At 43.3% G+C, this 19615-nt stretch overlaps 1 protein-coding gene across 2 annotated transcripts in view; it reads right to left on the bottom strand.

Annotated features, from left to right (window-relative positions):
- Window positions 1-19615, bottom strand: part of NUAK1 (NUAK family kinase 1) — a 47729-nt gene that overhangs the window by 7263 nt on the left and 20851 nt on the right. Inside the window, exons 1-4 of one of the 2 annotated variants that reach the window (XM_021386858.1) lie at window positions 16411-19561; window positions 16150-16270; window positions 5457-5608; window positions 4120-4185 (exon numbers count right to left, since the gene is read on the bottom strand). In XM_021386858.1, coding sequence (XP_021242533.1) covers window positions 4120-4185; window positions 5457-5608; window positions 16150-16222 — 291 coding nt within the window. In that variant the 5' untranslated portion in view covers window positions 16223-16270; window positions 16411-19561. Of the gene's footprint in view, window positions 1-4119; window positions 4186-5456; window positions 5609-16149; window positions 16271-16410; window positions 19562-19615 lie in introns of those variants that run through there. The other variant, XM_021386850.1, reaches the window with a different exon arrangement.

The raw sequence follows: 19615 nt of genomic DNA, 5'->3' as shown, positions 1-19615 counted from the left end.
ATCTTGCTCAAAGAGCAGCTGACTCTTGCTCATTAATGTTAATTCATTGCACCATGTCCATTCATAGCTTGAATTTGCTCAGTCCCCCAAACAGCATATCATCAACCCACAGCAGAAAATGCAACCCTCAAATGCGGTTTGTAAAATCTTCATTGTATGGCTGGAATGTCATTGAAAACAGCTGGTGTACAATTGCAGTCTGCAAACATATTCTCATGGCTCAGATTGCACTTAATTGCCCTAAATTCCACTTTCTTATCAAGTCACCCTGACTGGCAGGAAGTTGGTTTTAAGCCCTATGGAGTGTGCCCTGTCAATCAGGGGAAGAATAGGATCATTTCAGCATTACAGCTTCGTGCTGGCCACTGAGTTTCATTTTAGCTCAGGATGCAGCTAAGACAAGGACAGACACTGCACAGTGTGATTCCTTAAGAAAATACATTCCCTTAACACCATGGAATGTATAAAATGCTTGTAGATGTGCATGAACATATATAGAGGGATATACATACCATTGTTCACACTGAGAAACTCTCAAACTTGGGCATTTATGTTTCCATTTTGACCATTCAGGAAGAGTATTTATGCTACAGTCCACTCCCATACTCACCGACTGATGTTTACCAGCTTTTCCCATTAAAACTGTCATGCCCCCCCTCAAAACAAGATTAATAAATAGAAACCAACATTACTTCATGCTCTCGGCACTTAAATGGAAGTCAAAAAACTTCCTAAACTGGGAGGAGCTGGGAAGTGGGCTTTATTCCCCTCACTTCAGGAGGTGGATGTTTTGTATTTACTGTTACTATGACCAACCAGATGCAATTTATTGTTTAAGCATGGACTATAAATTCCACAAAGTTTGCACTCATGGAAATCATCAGGTTCGCCCCACTTCAGAATCCATCTCTTTGTACTGCAGACAGAGAAATAATTACGTCTCTTAAAGCAAATGAAACATATGTGCAGTGGGTGAGACTCCCAGCAAGGTAAATCCCAATTACATACACTTACTCTGTATATACGAAACCCTCATGGGTTCCCAGTGGTTAGTCAGATTGGTGTCCCCTTACCAGCAAAAGAGAAAGTGTAGTAAGTAGAACTGTGGTACTATTAGATTTGCATTTTTCTCTCCTTCTATCACTTTGGGGCTGATCATTCAGTTTGCGTCAAGGTCCACCACACATCTATTTTAGGTGCAGTTCCCAGTCCAGGAGCTGTCACAGCCCTCTCCCCATTGCACCAGGCAGCGTGACAGAGGCGTCCCTGGGGGTAACTTGAGACACAGGGCACGGACACGGCATTTGGATAGCAAGTGGCTGCTGCATTGTGAAGCAGTGTCTCTCCAGCTCACCACGTGCAGTCTGGGGGATTTAGGTGCTGGGGAGGAGCTGCAGTGCTGCACAGGGACATGTGGTCCTCATCGCACCGAAGTGAAGGAGTTATGGGCTGGTGGAGGCAACTACACCCTCGCCCCATTGCTAATTCTTCTAGTAAAGTCACCCCCAGGGGGACTAAAAAACTAGCATCTGAGTCCCTTTAAGATGAATGGAGAAAATCACCCTCCAGCTCTGGCTTGTGGACCTGCAAAACTTGTAATTTTTGTCAGCCTTCAGAAACCAGCGTTTCCTAGTTGTTATACTTCCACGTGATTGCTTCCAGAGACTTCCATTCACTATTTTAGCTTTAAAAAAAAAAAAAGCTCATTATGTTTCCAAACACCGCTTTAAGACCTTCATTAGTATCACAAAAATTTACAAATGGCGTCCAAGTTAGCGTGGTACCATGTAAAATGGCCTAGGGCCCTATCATCTCTGATAGTATTTTCTAGTGGATTAATCGTCCTCTTTATTTCCTGTTCTGAAAGAACTGCTTGAGTCGTGATGCATAGATCTATTTTTGCAGTATCTTGCTAATTTTGTCCTCTTGTCACTGTGACACGTTCGTGTATACCATAGTGCATAGATCACTGGCTTCTTTAGTGTCGTGTTTCCAATTGCTCATGGCGGCCCAGGAACAAAGGGATTCCTCTCATTTTGTCATTCTTAAAACCAAACTGCCAATTTTGTAAGTGCCTTGTAATCCACTGAATGAAATGTAAATAGTGGGGAAGTACAGATAAGACTATTGCTCCCGTTTCCAGAAAATGCCTTCCACTGAGCATTTGAGGCCATCAGACAATGCTGCATATTTCTGTTTTCCTGCCTGAATAAACCATATAGAAATAATCTCAGAATCAGGACCTGACAGATTTGCTCCTAATAAATAATTTACAGCTCCATATGTGTTTCCTTGCCAACGGTTACTGTTTAGTAAAACAAAGAAAAAGTGGGAAGTAAAATTATGTGCAAGTAACCCAGAAACCATGGCTAACGTGTTCAAGGCTTCAGTGTCAGGGAAATAGCAGCAATATGTTTAACATTGAGTATTCAAGGCTGATCTTGGTCTCAAAGTAGGAAAGGTGTCAAAAATAAGCCAGAAGAGAGAGAAAGGAAGGAACTGAGGAAGGGCTGGACACAAAGCACCCACAAGGCAGCCTAAACACAGTTTAGATCAGGAAAGAGAAGCCTTCCCGAAAAAGACGAGGCCAAATTTTTGGTGATGCATCTCCCCATGCAGTGCCTGACTCTACGGCAGCTGAAATACATCTGTGGTTCTGCAGTACTACAAGGTCTGGAGAGAAACCCTGAGCCCCATCCTCCCGGCAGGAAGGCCGGGGCGGCTGCTGAGCCTTTGGACAAAGCGCAGCTCCCCAGAGGCTTGGGGAAGTGATCGGTTTTGCATATGAGGACTACAGCTCCAGGATTCAGGCCACCGCAGCTAGCAAATTCCACAAATTCCTCTTTTCTCTCAAGAATTCCCTGATTAGCTGGGAAGATAGTTTGGCGTGTATTGTGGAAAGAAAGGTCATCCTGCCTGCGGAAGCCTGTTTCGTATACAATGTCCTAGAAAGGCGACTTTTTGGTTTCAAAAAAGCCGGGGCTGCAGCAGGGAGTAATGCTGCATGAGAAGTTCGCTCTGCCACGGGATGTTAACAGCACAATGTCCGAGCGCTGCCTCAGAAGGGCCTTCTGCAAAAGCCTATTTTTAGGAACCATGTATTAACGTGTCTTTAATCCACCGGTTGATTCAAGTTAGCTTCTGGCATCAGTGCTACACAGATGGCAGCTTCCATATGCTGCTTTCCATTTCCATTGCACATCAGCTTACAATGGAGACAAGCTCTCCAGAGCAAAGCAGTGCATACAGCCTTGCAGTGTTCAGCAGAGACAAAATGAAAATCCAGGCGACTCGGATAGCTGGCTACACAGACAGCAACTTGATTGCCTTGCCTTGTTAATTAAGGAAGGATGCCCAAGAGTCAGCTGAAACTCTTCGTCATCTCTGCCTCTGTCTGCCTACAGATTGGCACACCCAGCCACACTCACACCCAGCTCACCAGGCAGCAACAAAGCTGAAAGTGAAACGGATTCGGCTACTTGGAATCTTCACTAGTCCCTGCATTATTTACCTTTGTGTTGCAGCTTTTCGGGAAAAAAAGAAGAAGGGAAAAAAAAGGTCATTCCCATGCTTCCAGTGGGGAGAAATGACACGGAAATGACATCACTATCCAAAGTATATGTTTGTGTCTGGAGTTCCAAGGCCATTTCCTAATGAAGCACATGTGCTTTACTGGGTTTATTTTGAAACTCTATTTGCTTATTTTCCAGCCATGATCAAAAGGACATTCAGAGTGTTCTGTTTGAGGCACTTGAACCCTGCAGACCAGGCAAGGTTTTCTCCTAGCCCCAGCAGCAGCCAGCAATAATATCGTTCATAAAATAAACTCATTTGCACAAAATGCTCTGCTGTTTCCTACCAGTAAATAGATACTGCTTTGGGAATCATGGTCTTAGGGCAGAAGGACGTGGCCTTCCCCCTTATATTATGCACAGCTTCATTTAGCGTGTATGACTCGTCACCAGCAGTGCTCCCTCCCCAGCCTCCAAACCCTGGAGCCTCTTGCCAGATGCTGTTGCTTAGTAGCTGTTGCCATAACACTGGCTCTTCTAATACCTTAGATAAAAATGTTACAAAACATGCAAATCCATTCGGAGAAGCTGAGAGAAAGAATCCTACCTTAATATTAAAATTGTCATCAAGAAGGATGTTTTCCAATTTTAGGTCCCTGTGGACCACACCATTCTGAAATAAGGAAGGAAAAACAGAAAGTAAGAAAATGTGCAAATTAAAGGTGAGCTGGCAGGGTGGTCTTTGCATCTGCATTTCAGGGCTGATTTCACTGTCATAACACTCACGGCCCAGTGACTAGTGACAGGCAATGTATTAGTCACTTGGTGTGTGGTTAAGGGAAGAATGACTGGAATCTGTCCTCCCACAAAGCCTGTAAAACAGTGGGAGGGGGGGTCTCTTCGGAACTTAATTCCAGCTCGGATCCTGCCCCCACTGCGTGAAAGCAATATATTCTTCCCAGGCACCAGAAAACAATATCTGTCAATGACGTTAGTCCCTACAAAAGACCATGTTCCTCCAATGTGCAGCCGTGTGGATTGGGGGAGCTAAAATCCTAAAAGACTCTAAATGTTAGGGATGGAAATGAACAAGCTGAGTTTAGGTCAGAGCCTTCTTTAAAGAAATTTGGGGAAAATTAACTGCGCCAGGAAGGCTGCTGCAGTTTTTCAGCACTGCGCAGTGAGGACTTTGAAAACTTGCCTTGTTTATCAGAATTCAAATGGAGATCAAAACGTGTAAGAATTCAAATAAAAGACTGTGTTAGGTGCTCGCTGCCTTTAGCTTGATGCAAGTTTTGGCTCTATGCATCTGGTTCAAGTAGAGATTAAAGATCCATGATGACAGACAGTCTGTCACCCGGGGTTTGACTGTTTGTATTGTCATTTGAGTGGGTACCATGATGGATAAAATCATTAGCAAAGGGTATCTTTCTGGTGCTCCTACAACATCTGGAAAAGTTATTTTTGACTATCCAGAGTGAGTACATGCTAAGGCTGAACACTCATATCTTTCTCCAGCTCTTTTTTGGTTTTATGTATTCTTTCTCCTATTCTAAAGTTGTTAACTTGCATACTGAAATTGCAAACGATCACTCGTTTAAATATATTAATACAAAGGATCTAAAATTTTTATGGGATGCCATTTCCAGTTAATGTTGTTAATTAGTTTTTTTATGTGAGAATTATTATTTCCAAGGAGAAAGCGGGAGGTAGGGCTAATGTAAGGGAGTGGCTAGTAGTATGCCACAGCACAGGAAAACATTCTTAGACTATAAAAACAGGCGGTGAACTACTGTAGAACTTTCACTCAAGATCTCCCGATGTACTGATATAATCACATGCTGTCATACTTAATAATGAATGCTGTTGCCTCAGACATGCTTTGAAATACAATCACTACGCAGCCTTCAAATAGCATTTATTAATATCAAATTCCTTGCTTACCTTGTGGCAGTAATGTACAGCAGAGACTATCTGTCGGAAGAAGTGTCTTGTTTCTCTTTCGCTCAGTCGTCGCCTCTCACTGATATAATCATACAACTCTCCTTTACTTGCGTACTCCATGATGATCACAATCTTATCTTTATTTTCAAACACTGCACAAGATAAAAGAAAAAAAAGAAACCCACCACTTACTCAAAGCGTTTTAAAAATGACACTTTAAAGGGAGAAGAATGCTTAAAATGACTGAACACAACCTGGTGTCATCACTACAGCCCGGAGAGCGACACTTCCAAAAGCAAGTTCCAAAGCTACATTTTTCCAGAGAAAGGCAACAACATTGCAGGTCAAGAGAAGGAAGGCTTTGAGGAGCTGCCGACTTTCACACGGCTCATTGAAAGAAGGTCTTTGTCCCTATAACGTGGGGTCTCAGGGTAGCATTGTCAACTTGATCCTCATGAGGTGAAGTGGGAACTTGTGCCTGTGACATCTGAATTCCAATCCTGGCTCCAGATGGGACTGCCTCTTACCAGCAGTCTTTGTGGGGCCAGACGACAGAAGGAATCAGGAGCTATCACATCATCAGGAAAGGATTAAAAAATGGATCATTGACTCTGCCTTCAATTAATGCCTGACACGGAACAGCAGCTTGGCTCATAATGACTGTTGGTTTTCACCTGCCATCAAAACCCAACAAATAAACTGATGCATGCATTTTCTTGCAGCCCAACTCCATGCAGCAACATGGGGGGCATGGACACCTGAGGTAGCAGTGGCTGCAGTGTCTTTGGAACTGTACCACTCCTGTCACAGTGCCTCTGCAGCCTGTCTCATGCACCCAGCCCATCCTCAAGCTCAGTTATCTCCAACCTCTGCCACATGTCCCACTGCAAGTGGCCCTTTGCCACTTACGCAGAGCTAGCAGCAACACGCAAGTCCCACGTAAGCAGGACGAGGAACATTCATCTGACCTATGTCACACCAATGCTGTTCCTTCAGGGCTCAGGCTGCTTTATGCCATGTGCTGTCAAGGACTTCACTGGGAAGTGCAGATAACTAAATACTTAATCTAGTAAAGCAGGCAATTAGAAGTCTCAAATTGCCACAATGCCCTGGCTGCCAACGAGTTTTTCCCTTCTGACACCAAAAATCTCCCACAACCCAATGGAAACATCCTGCACCTGCCTCACATTAAAACATAGTGACTTTCTGTTTTATTCTCTAGTGGCAGCCTGCTGTCACACTAGCAGCAAAACATCTTCAGATGAATGAGGTTATAGGGGTCATTACAAGCGGATGCTAGTTTTGACCAGCCCTGCTGGAACGATGCCTTCTCCTATCTCTTAAAGCAAAGCCCTGCCAGTAGTCTTCAGTGTTTAAAAGAAGAAAAAAAAACACCACAAAAAAACACTTCAGCTTTTGCAGCAAAATGTGAAGCTGCCTCTCTCAGTGCGCGTGTGTATTTGCTGCTCTTAGGCTTTGCCTCATGTCCTCTCACACCTTGTCACTCAACTCTACAAGCCAAAACCTCCGCATCTCCCTCTAACACCCCTGAACCCCAGCCAAACTGCTCTGATAAAAGGCAGAGGGAGCAGCCAGATAAAATTGGCCGCTGACTTGTCTGCTGGCCTTGCTGCACCCCGAAGCAGAGGCTCCTGCCAGTGATTACATCCTATGTGCATCCTCATTAACAATAAACTTCGGAAACTGGAAGAGCCATCTCTGGATGGATTGTGCTTATGGCACCCTCTCCAAGAATGACAGAATGATATTGTTTGGGAAAAACTGAACAAACGCCGTGTCATATATGGAAGTGCTGTGGCGTGTTACCATTAATGCACATATTTACTTCTCTAGGCTTGGAAAGGGTTGCTACACACGGAGTTACGTAGGAAGGTGAAATGTAGCTTTGATAAGTCGAGACAAACCAATAAAAATGCCTTTATTCAAGCAATTTGGTTTCTAAAAAATAACTATCGAACAGCAGATTCATTGTGCTAGGGGTTCTATGATGCACATACAGGTGAAGCAGTCACAGGGCACCATGGATCTCAGTGAACTCTCATCAGCATAACAGCAATGACAGTCCCGCTATGACATGATGTTCCTTCAGCTTAAGTTTTGATTAAAGTTTTACCTTCATCGCTCAGCTATGAGGGCTGAACCCTCCTTGCTCGTCTGAAATATGAAATTCTAGAATCTAGTTTTTCTGCGCTAAAATTTGCCATATTAATAAAAGTCCTTATCCAGGCATTATTTCCTACATTTATACAGAAATGATGCAGAGAGCATTCAGTCAGAAGTGCATTTGAAGATACTTTCCACTACCCTTGGACTTAGTTGACACTGCAGAGGTCTGTTCAGCATGACTGTAGCTGAGAGACCACATTTTTTTCATAACTGCATCGTATCAGTTTAAGGCACCTCCATCGTATCAGCTGAACCTCATGAGAAGGTGTATGGCCACTTTCCTGCAGGGAGGGCACTGAACAGTGTACTAAAATGCTTTAAATGAGAGCTCCCGCTGAAGGAGCAGGGATTGGGAAGGCTGTAGGATTTATGTCCATATGCACACACACAAAAGAATTCAGTGGTCAAAACAATCAGGCACAAGGTGGCATTTTGGCAATTCTCAGCCCATCAGCCATGCACACCACGAATTTTCACAGCAGCAGTCAGGATGCCAGGCAGGCTTCAGACAGACACTTCTAAATTTCCCTTCTGAGCACACTATGCAGTTTTATAAACAGACGCTCCAAGACAGCATTGTGGCCAATGGCTGGGGGGAGAGAGGAGGGCATTAATTAAAGGCTGGATTGACTTACTGCAAATAATAATGAGGTAATAAATATACTGCCCTGTTAACACCTGGGTTGTAACCTGCAGGCTGATGATGGACGGATTGCCTCCACGCAGCTTCTGGGACGGCTCGGTTCACTCTTTGTTTTTGCTGAGTATGATTTATTATCTGCCATCCTACTGCATATTCATTCCGAAACTCACCCCTGCCTCGCAGCGTGCCTGCAGCCTGACTGCAGCTCCTGCTGACAGAGGAGCAGGGCTCTGGTGGGATCCTGCGCTCCACAAGCACCCCACTGCTCCCACTGATGGGACGGCCATGTCACGGCCTGCCAGTGGCCCTCAATCCTGACCAAGGTCAAGGGAGGGAGAGAGGTTATGTATGGGAAAGGTGGGGCTGCTCCTTCTTCTTTCAAAGCACTGATACTCTACAAACAGAGCTGATCAAATAAGATAAGTGGAAAGTCAATGGTATCAGCACCCAGACAGGTGGTAGCAGGAGGGATGGCCTGTCAATCACATATCAAGAGACCACAGTTGCTTAGATACGAGGCATGAGCTCCACACATTTAAGGAGAAAGCAGCAGGAGGAACGCTTGCTGCAATCCATGTGTCATTTATTTTTGAGCCGCAGTGTTTATTTCTACTGCTCTGCAAGCTGAGTGATGCTAAGAGAGCTGCAGCAAGGCCTTAGTGCCGTGGGAGGCCTGCCGCACCACCTCAGCTGTAGCGGTCAGGTGGTGCAGGGCAGCAGCTGCAATATCTTTGTAGATAGAGCCTACAGGACTAAAGGTTGACTTCTAAGACTCCTGCACTTCCATCTGGCTGTGGGGGGAGAAGGGAGGACAGCACCATGAGAGCACAGCAGGAACTGGGGATCAGGGAGTGGTAATGGGATGTACCATAACATACATGGAACAGCATGGTTGCATCCCTAGGAGATGAGCAAGACAACTGCGTTAATGTATGAAGGCATGGGGCATGGCAGCATGAAGAAATAGCATCTTCCAGTGGGGCTACAAGCTTGCTTTGGCTTGCTCTGTCCATTCCCAAGTGCCTTAGCAGATGCTAAGAGTAGCGCTCTGCACAAGCAGCAAAGTGTGCTTAAGTTCCAGTGGTCAAGGATAGATTTCTTAGAGCTTTTCTCTGAACTCTTCCCTTAACTCTAATATGTTTGTTTGTTTATTTTTAAAAAGGAAAAAAAAAGAAGAAAAAAAGAAGAAAATTCTATACTTCTCAGCTGATAATTGAAACCAAATCTGTTGGCTTCAAAACTCATTGAAGAATAAAAATGTGGAACTGGGAAAGAATTTCACTTCTCACTACCAAAGACATATCTGAGACAAAGTACATTTTGTAACATCAACAATCTGTCTCTTTCACAGGCTGTTCTACTACAGCAATAACTCTTGGATATAATCTCTCCACATATTTATATTTAGAGGCCACAAAATGATGAACTCAGCTTCTATCTACAGCTTTCTATCTTCCAAATAGCACTGGTAGGGTAGGGACCTCTTCCTGATAAGCGCTCTTCTTTTATTTTCAATCTGCTGCTAAATTCTGCCTTTAGTTACATAGCCATCACCTCTGCTGAAACTGCACAGGACAAGTTTGGCATCGGATGAACAAACTGCCCAACTTAGGTGTTGCCAAAGATGGACTTTGCCCCAAAGGTATTGAAAGCCCACACAGACCTAGTTTTGCAAACATCAGTCAGAAGGACTTCAGAGTACATTGGACATCTCTCTGCTGGAGTGGTTCGCTCAGACTTATTTGCAACCAAATTTAAAAATTAAAAGAAAGCAGAATGCTTTTGCCCTTTCTTCAAGCTTCCAGGATGCTGAGTGCTGAAGGGGGAGGATTTTTTTCCCCCTTAATGGACTACCTCCTTGCGGGCTGATTCCATTTGGTTTACATGTAACCCTGGGGTAAGGATTTCAGTTTGTTAGTTTAAGAAGGGCGGCCAATCTCTTTGCACTGGAACCATTTGAATTCTCCTCATGCCTTTGCTCTCTATCAGAGCAATCTCCTAAATTAGTTCCAGTATGTTGACATTCCTTCCATCTGGTGTCTTTCCATTCAGCGGTATTTTTATTACTCTCCTAACAGCCGCAGACAGAAGTACCTTTCCACTGCTACAAAATGCTCTTTTATTAAAGGTCAGCCAAATCAAAAGAACAAGCGAGTTTGTTTTTAATTTTAGAGATGCAGACGAGAATAATCTTTTCATTGAGAAAAGTCATGTATGACCCAATTACCTCACTTGTGTAATAAGGCACGAATTTTTCTTCAAAAGATAAGTGAATACTGAAGCATTTTTTACCTTAGAAATTCAGCCCTGTGTGTCTTTTGTGATCTTGACTACTCAGAAAGGTTTACAGCCCCTTGATGTAAAGATACTTGAAAACTGTATTCTTTATTTTATTTATTATTTCAGTAGTTTATGACTGTTTTTGAACAGCGCATATAGCAGCCATGAAAAAATCCAAGGTTCAATTTAGTAAACCACTAGATGTATACGCTTAAATTTATGCATATGCTCCCTTGTGATGGAAGATAATGATATAGAAGTATGTGTTTTAAAGATACGCACGTGCTAAATTGCTTTCCTGAATTATGGCCTTATTGCATCTCTTCTTAAATTAAAGGAATGTAGTTAAGATCCTGCAATAATCATTTTAAATCAGACAGCATGCTGCAATTTAATTTCCAGTGAGGGGATTAAATCAAAGTGAGAACCATTATCCTTGCCGAGGCTGTTTCTCAGAGAATGAGACTTAGGTTATGCAGATTTTGACCATCTACTATTTACAAAAGGAGGGGGAGGAAAAGTGAGAGTTGCTAATTCAGCCACAATACTACATGTTACCCTAATTGTCTTTTGTTTCAGCAAAGAATACAAGAGCTAATTCCCCTTTTTTTCTTAATTATGATTACAAACTGCTGAGGAACCTCAGGCAAGCAAACATTTACATTGCAGTGGGAGGCCTGTGTAAGTGGAAAGATAGAAATAAATTTCAGTGCCGCCTGCCATCACTTCGACGTCCAAATTGAACTTGCCAGTGATCTCATGCGTTTGGGTTAATGTCAAGTCAAACAAAGTGGTGTTTGGGCGGTCATCCTGAATGAGAGGAAATTCATAAAGGTGGGGTATGAAAACCGAAGAGTTAAGTTTGTTTATATTTGCTTCATTACTATCGCCAGACTCTAGAAATATTACTTTGTGTTCTTGGATGTTATCAACTGAAAACAATGGAAATAAAGCACTCTAAGGTCAAAAGTCTACACAGTTAGAGGAAACCAATTAGAAATGTGCTTAAATACTGTCACAGCTGAAGTACTTTCTGTTGGCAAAATTAAAAAAAAAAAATCTTTCCAGCTTTCATCATTCTTGTTAAAAGCCCTGCCATCCCCATGACGTTTTAAGGGATTTGTACTGACGTTTTCAGGTGTTTTGCACACCGAAGGGTTCGAGTAATTAGGCACCGAGGTTTGTTTTGGTTATGTCTGAAAACAGGAGAGGCTGGGACTGCCTGCACAGCACTGTCAGCCTGAGACACAGCGTCAAGCTGCCCTCCGCACAGACAGACCTGCAGACCACGAGGCTGCTGCACCCGCTCTGCACTGCCTCCATCCTGCAGGGATGCATGCGGATAGTTTGGGAGCACCTGCCTGAGCCAGCGCTGCTGCAGAGATGCAGCCTGTCCTCAAAGGTGCATGTTTCCTGGAGGTGTTCCAGAACTGTGTGGATGTGGCATGGAGGGACACAGTCAGTGGGCATGGTGAGAATGGGCTGATGGTTGGACTATGTGATCTTAGAGGCCTTTTCCAACTTTAATGATTATGATTCTGTGCCTTGCCAGCTGCTACTGGACAGCTGTTTTGCAGTGTGGCTGCTCTCACTGACATGGTTTGACTGACACAACTCAAGCAGCACGCACAGGAGAGAGACTTTCGTGCATCTGAGACACCTAATGTTTGTTTTCATTTTCTCATACAGAAGTCTGTTACCAAGTGTGAGGTTGAACGTGTACTTGGTAAGTAAAATTAGCATCATGAAATACTATGCCACCACCAGTATACACTGTCAGATTTCCTTCCATTGTCTTTGATACTTGAAAGTACAAAAATCTGATTTTCTGATTAACCAAAGCATGCTACCTCACTCGAGTCACTGTGGTTGGATTACCTTTTTGCTTTTTTTCATTTCTTTTTCTTAGCAATACCAAAAAAAAACCTAAAAAAAAAGGAAGAATTCTCTTTTACATGGGAAATTCATTTTTTTTTGTGCCTTGTTGCTGTAAAAGGTCCAGCACTCCTCCAAGCATCCTGGCCCCAATCCAGCAAAGCACTTAAGCACGTGCTTTCCTTTGGCTACTTGTTCATGTTAATGCCATCCTGTTCCACTGGCACTGAATTGTGATCCTAATATTTATTCATCCTTCAGGGAGTATCTTCGTTAAACTATTTCTACAAGCCTATTAGCAAATAACCTATTTATTTTCAAGTGTCTTTTGCAAATGGATAGACATTTCGATATGGTTATGCCAACCAAGGGCAATTCTTCCAGCACTGAAACACATAGGCACTGTATTTCATACTACAGAGACTCAAGAGCTCACTCCTGACTGTCCCAAGCACAACTTCATCCTTGTGACTGGTCCAACACATATTTAAATGTTTACAGAATCAGGCCCTATGTTCTTCCCCTGCTTTAACTTTTACAAAGCATTGCCAGATGGAAGCAATTTTGCACTCAGACTACTCCTGAAAAAATATGTTAGCTCTGAAAGGCTTTATTATCAAATCCTGGAGTTCTCAAGGCAAAGAAAGAAACAGGGCAGGGGAAGGTGGGGTAAAGGGGAGACAGACAGAGGTATTATTCTATAAATTAAAATTTATGTCCTGAAATCACAACACAGATAGCAAGGCTAGCTTCATTTATCCAGTCCCTTTCAAGGAGTTTAAAGTCACTTGAAAGAGCACTTCCCTTGCAGCCGCACTCAACAGATTGCCAATTACAGCCCTGCTGAGAGGCTGGAATTTCTTTGGACTCAGAACTGTACAGCTACCCTCATGGTAACAGGCAAGATATGTTCCTTTTCATTAGCTTACAAAAAAAAAAAAATCATTAAACTGAAAAGCTTTGTTTCCACCCATTTGGATTTGTTTGATATTAAAAAAAAAAAAAAAAAAAAAAAAAAAAAAAAAGATAAGCCCTTGTTTACGTCAAGTTGACAAATTCAGAGGTTAATTGCTTTCAAGCAGGCAGGTCAAAAGGATACCTAAACAAGGATCCCACTTAAGGAAAACACATGTTTGTAAATGCTGTACAAAGAGCTTTCAAAGATGTTACAGAGAGATGTAGCATTGTCCATGTTAGGTAGAGTCATTGCTATGAGGTATGCAGTGGTGGTCTGAATATCTACAGTAAGAATCAGCGAGAGCAGAAAGGTACCTGCAGGATGGCTCCAGCCTACAAGTTAAGCATCTCATTTAAGTTAGTCTGTTAGATTCCATCTGCCGCCAACAGGAACCTCCAGCATGTCATTTACCCTACCTAGCTGAAAAAAGATCTCCTAGGAGGGAGCAAACCATCCAGTGCTGATGCTGATCTCTCTTTAGTCAAGAGAGGGAAATTAGACTTCTGGTGTAGCCCAACTGCCTAAATACTAGATGGTTCCAATTTAGTGAGTGGAAGCCCATCCCTGAGGACAGAATAATGTCAACATTTTGAGTCAGAGTATAGCAATATTATTCTTTATGCCTCACTCAGGAGGAACACACAATTGTGTTTAAAATCCCACTTCAACAGGACACAAATTCTTGAGTCCTAGATGCAGTCCCAGAACCTCACTACAAGTATACTCTTAGGCTTGAAATGAAGCACAGCCTACAGGTCACAGAACTCACAGCCTGATCTTTGGGCAGTACATGACTGCATTTCTGGACCCAGCTGCGCATCCACACATCTTCCCAGTAGTATGACATCCGATGTTCCAGCATTGGCTGCTAAGGCCAAATACCAACCCTGACTGCCTGGAAAGGCTGGACAAGCTCTACAAAATTCCATCTTCCAATGGGCTGCATTCAAACCAAGTAGCTGCCTTCCACTGTCCGTCCCTCCAGGGCATGAGTTAAACACAAGAGGCCATGAAAAGCTGCTCTGCTTTCTAGAAAACTAAGAAACAAACCAGCAACAGAATGGAAAACTTCCCAGAAATGAGAGAAAAACTGCTTCCAGGTTTGTCTCCATAAAGGGCTGCTGCTGGCTGACAGAACACAAGAGCAGAGAGCTGCAGGGAGAACTAACATCACCCACCACAGGCACTTGTTCTCCTCGAGATGGGATGAAACCTCCACTGCAGAACCTGCCCAGTTGTCTGCAGAAGCGTCACTCTTCTCTCCGTGGAGGGGAAAACTTTGCTCCCACAGGTCCTTATCATCTGCTTCTTAAAAATACTGCAATGCTTTTAAATTTTATAAATGTTTTAACTCAGGAAAAACTATTCAAACTAAGGATAAGAAGTGCAGTTGGTCAAAGCACCACAGCATGCTTAATCTTTTTTCTTTCAGAGTTCCTGTGTACATTTGAAATAACTTTTGTTCCATTTGCAACCCACATGCTGACACAGCATCCCTCCTCTTTTCTGTTCCCAGATCCTGTTATGAGTTTATTCAATAAAAAGACAGATATTCATCTCTTTTCAAGTAAAAGAACATGCTTTTGAATAACTCAATATGTGATACTGTAACACTACTCCAAGCCAGCCCTTGTTTTAATCAGTTGTATTGGCTGTCAGAGCAGAGCTGCTATACACATATCATCACCTTGCGCGCTTACCTCGCGGGTATGTAAATACGAAGGGCTAAATTTGGGCTGCCTGCTATGTGTATGGAAGAGGTGATCCTCTGGAAGGAGGCCACCCAACCCGAGCCTCTCCAAGCTTTCAGAAACCACAGCCCAGGTCCACGGTTGCTGCCCTCTTTGTAGGTCCTGGCAGCAAACCTCTCAGCTAGTGTCTTTTAGCACGCACCCACCTGAAGCTATTTAGCTCCATCTGGGATGTTGCAGACTTGAGGAAGGAAGGAAGGAGGAGGATATTCTCCTGCAGGGTAATACGCTATAAATATATAAACAAATAGGCAAAAAAGGGAAGAATGCTCTAGCTTCCTGCTCCTTGCTCTGGGCAAGGGAGCAGCTCTAGGAGCCAGGAATTATCAGGCTTGACTTCTACGTCCCAGGAAGAAAGGAGTTAGAGAGGAACAACAGGAATAGGGAACATGAGTGATAGGCCATTGACCAGACCGACAGGACACTGCAGAGGTTGGTAGGAAGCAGGTACTCAGATTCATGGTATAAAAGCAGCAAACACAGAACCAGCAAGACTAATTGACAGGTAAGGCAGGACCACACTTAAGGAGAACACACGTTTGTAAATAAAATGAAAAGCGTTTTCAAAGACATTACAGACAGACACAACATTGTCCATGATAAGCAGAGCAAACAAAACCAGTCCTGTGCAACCCAGGGAAGAAAAGTCTATAAGGACTGGCAGAAGGGCTGGGGACACAGAGTGACACGGAGTTGGTGTGTGAGAGGGGGTGAAATTAAACTGAATTTTCCAGTGGGAGAATAGATGATACATGCGATGATTTCCACTCACCATGGACATAATACTCAAGTCACACACGAAGAAGTTCCTCCAGGCAAAGGGTTACAAGTCTGTGAAACACTGATGGTTTAGAGGGAAGGCAGCGCTTTGAACAGTCTCTTTGGTAAGATATGGGTTATGCCAGCAGTGAGAGTTTGGGGCACACTCTCAAGAAACAGGAATATCAAGTATGCAAGAAAGTAACTGAGCGGTTGGAGAGGAGAATCACGTTCACTAACCTTCATATATGGTGATGATATGAGGGTGGCTGAGGGATGACATGATCTCAATCTCCCGTCTGATGTGAACCATATCTTGTTCATCCTTAATTTTGTCCTTACGAATGGATTTTATTGCAACCTATAAATTCAGGAAATCAAGCATTATTCTTGGAACCGAACAGATGCATATAATCCATTAAGGAGAGTTCAGAAAATAAATACAGATGTTAGATGTTGGCAGAACGCGGAATCACTGAAACAAAGTTTTAAAATACAAACCTCCACACCCCAGCTCCTTCATCTGAGAGCAATAAGTACACTCTCATTACCGCCAAGGATGACATGAAGCTTTAGGATCTCCAGGTATTACGAATTCTCTGAGAGGGAGCACAGCACTTGGTGGAAGGATGCAGACAGTGTTAGTCTAAGCAGTATGAGGCAAACAGTAGAACTCCCCAAAGCCTTTGATGGGAACAACTTCCAGTTAGACATGATCACATCTGACAATTTCAAACAGAAGCTCTGGAGACAATTTCTCTGAAATAAGGCTGAGATCTCTGATGGAAATAAGGAAGAGCATCCACAGTGCTGATTACAAAACAGATATTTGTCCTTGCTAATACGCTGAGGACCACATCCACATGAGTTGCTTCATGGTTCTCCAAAACAGCCGAAGTACTCATGACTTATTTCAAAATCAGAAGAAATAAATCTTTGAAATTCACATCTAAACTCGTCCTCATATAAACCCACAGCTTTCGGGCGCTGCAAAGCACTTATGCAATCACTGCAAAACCATATCCTTCCTGCATCCTTCCTCAATCAGCAACCTTTTTACAAGCACATCGTGTGACTGGGTATCATTCCAAAAGGCAGGGTGGGAACAGAGGAAGCGATAGCTGAACTTGCGATATAAATTCAAATTATAACAGCCCTTGTGAGTGTGTGAGTGTTGCTTGTGAAAAAGGGCTTATCTGAACAACGCCATAAATAATTGCAGAGGTCAGCTCGTGCCCTTTAAGAAATGCCCAAGCCAACAATGGAGAGACACTGGTGTGAGGGAAGGTGAGGGCACTGTGCAGTCTGAATGGCAGCGCGGCCTTTATCATACTCGATATTTACCCAGTTTTATTTTCATAAGGCAGAGTTCAAGGAATAAATTATCGGCTGGCTTAAAATCAACAAGAAGCCTTTGAAATGCATCGCCGACCTGCTGAGATGACCACCTCTTTATGGGTAAACAACACTTCTGTCATTCTACGCAGCCAACTACTGTGGACCTCTCCTGCAAAAGCACGAGTAAATCTGTGATTTATGTGATTTCTCTGGTTCCCTTGGAAAAATACATTCACTACGTACTTTAGTAATTGCAAGTAGCATGACCAGTATTGTTTTCATTACATGATGTAGCATCAAGGATGCTGAAAAAAGAAGGGAAAAACCTACAATATTAAAAAATGGAAATGCACATAAACAGGAGCTAGTTTCAAGGATCAGGTTTCCTATAAGGCCTCCAACTCTGAAAAGCAATGTTGTTCAAAAAAACAGTAAGTGTACGCCCCATCCCCTTGAATTCCCAAACATTTCAGCATGTGTTTAAAATCAAGCATGTGCTCAAGTGCTACCCTATTTAGAGACAGAGGAACAGAAAGCAGAAGTCAAGGGACAAACTGATCAGCATGCAAAAAACAAAATAGTTCTTTTCTTCCTCTTTACCCAAACATTTGGTATAGAGATTTTAAAAGTAACAACACAATGATGGTCTTACCTATGCTACGCATATTTCTAGCACAGGTAATGCAACAGATCCTAACTGAATGAGTGGCCCTGGTAATCTCAAGTGACCCCAGAGATAGAGATGGCAACCAACAGTAAAGACGAGGCTGCATTTTCCCCCCTACTTATGTCTGCAGTGAGACAGGCTGCAAATGCAAATACACCCTGTATACAAGAAGGACGTGGGTGGCTCTTGGAGCAATATGTGCATTCCTGCAAGAAATAAATATAGACATGGGTAAAAACACATTTTTTTTTTTTTTTTTTATTAGAAGACAGCCTTGTACTTGGCTCTGAGGAAGAATTTAAGAAGGGTTCCATTGTCAAATATACAACGGGAAGCAAATTCTTCATCATTCATGGCTGGTAAAGAAATAATGGCACCCCAGAGGGCTTGCCAATCTCCCACCAACTCGACTTTGTGCTTCACAGACAGCACTTTTGTAAATCTACACATAATTACTGTAAATAGCCTCTCAGGAATAATTGCACAAGTGAAAACAGATATTTTTAGATATAGAAACGCAAATATGATGTAAAAGAGTGGCAGCACTCTGTAAATATATGTTTAGATGAATCTTCAAATGCAAACGGATGTGTTTCCTGGGAATACGTATTATTCTACAGGACCAGAAAATGTACAGTCTCACAACCCTTGCTGAAGACTAGTTAATGCACCTAGGAACCTTAATTTCTAAAGGCTGTTTCTAAAGATTTAACTGAATTTTGAGAATGGTACGTGAGCACTCCTGGAAACATCACTCACCTATTAAGTGGTTGAATTCAGCAGCACAGCTGAAGTTCTTGGGATTTTCTCAGTGACATCCAGGCTGCAAGACCTCATCCCAGCACCAGGAAAGAATGCATGCCAAACACACGCCCCAGCTTTCACTGTTCAGAGCTTTCTCTTCCCTCTCTCAGCCACTTCAGATCACAGCGACTGGCATTTAGAAATGGGGAAAGACAAGAGGCAGGCGTCCCATCTTGATGGCAGTGACATCAATGGCTCACCCAGGATGGCTGGCTGCCCCCAAGCACGTACCCACACTCAGGACGTATCCTACCACCTCGACAAGCAGCAGAAGCACTGCAAGGAAGGCAGTGTCCCATTGCAGAGGGACAGGACATACCAGGAACAGCACTGCATTCTAAGCAAGGATTGAGGCACTCACATCTACTGATGTAATGTTATCACTGGTATTTGCATAGCACAAAAAGATGCTCAAAGCGCAGTGTGGCCATTTATTATTTAAGCTTTGGGAGGCAAGTGGTGATTTGGCACTATACACTTGCTATGAGGAAATGAGGAAATGGAAACAGAAAGCTAGTGTGACTCCTAAAGGAAAAGAAAGGCCTGTAGCAGCTCAGAAGTTGCCATTTGTCTCTCCTCCCAGACTACAGCACTCCACAGGAGTGTCTGTCTCAACAGGCCACACCATCATTACAGGTACTTTTGAATACCTCTCCTCAAGTCTCAGTGGCTACTTTTCCCCTCTGAAAGAGACCCAGGGAGGTGAAAGGTTTGATTACCTCTCAATAAACACCTTCTACCCCACATTGTCTGCCTGGTGGCCTGTACAGGCCCTTTCTCAAGGGAGGGCTCAAGCAATCATAGAATTACAGAATGTGTTGGGTTGGAAGGGACCTTAAAACCCACACAGTCCCACCCCCTGCCATGGGCAGGGCTGCCAACCACCAGATCATGCTG

This window comes from Numida meleagris, chromosome 1, assembly GCF_002078875.1.
Source record: "Numida meleagris isolate 19003 breed g44 Domestic line chromosome 1, NumMel1.0, whole genome shotgun sequence".
NCBI lineage: Eukaryota > Metazoa > Chordata > Aves > Galliformes > Numididae > Numida > Numida meleagris.
The sequence above is the reverse complement of the archived record's forward strand: the minus strand, read 5'-3'. Positions and strand labels throughout refer to the sequence as shown.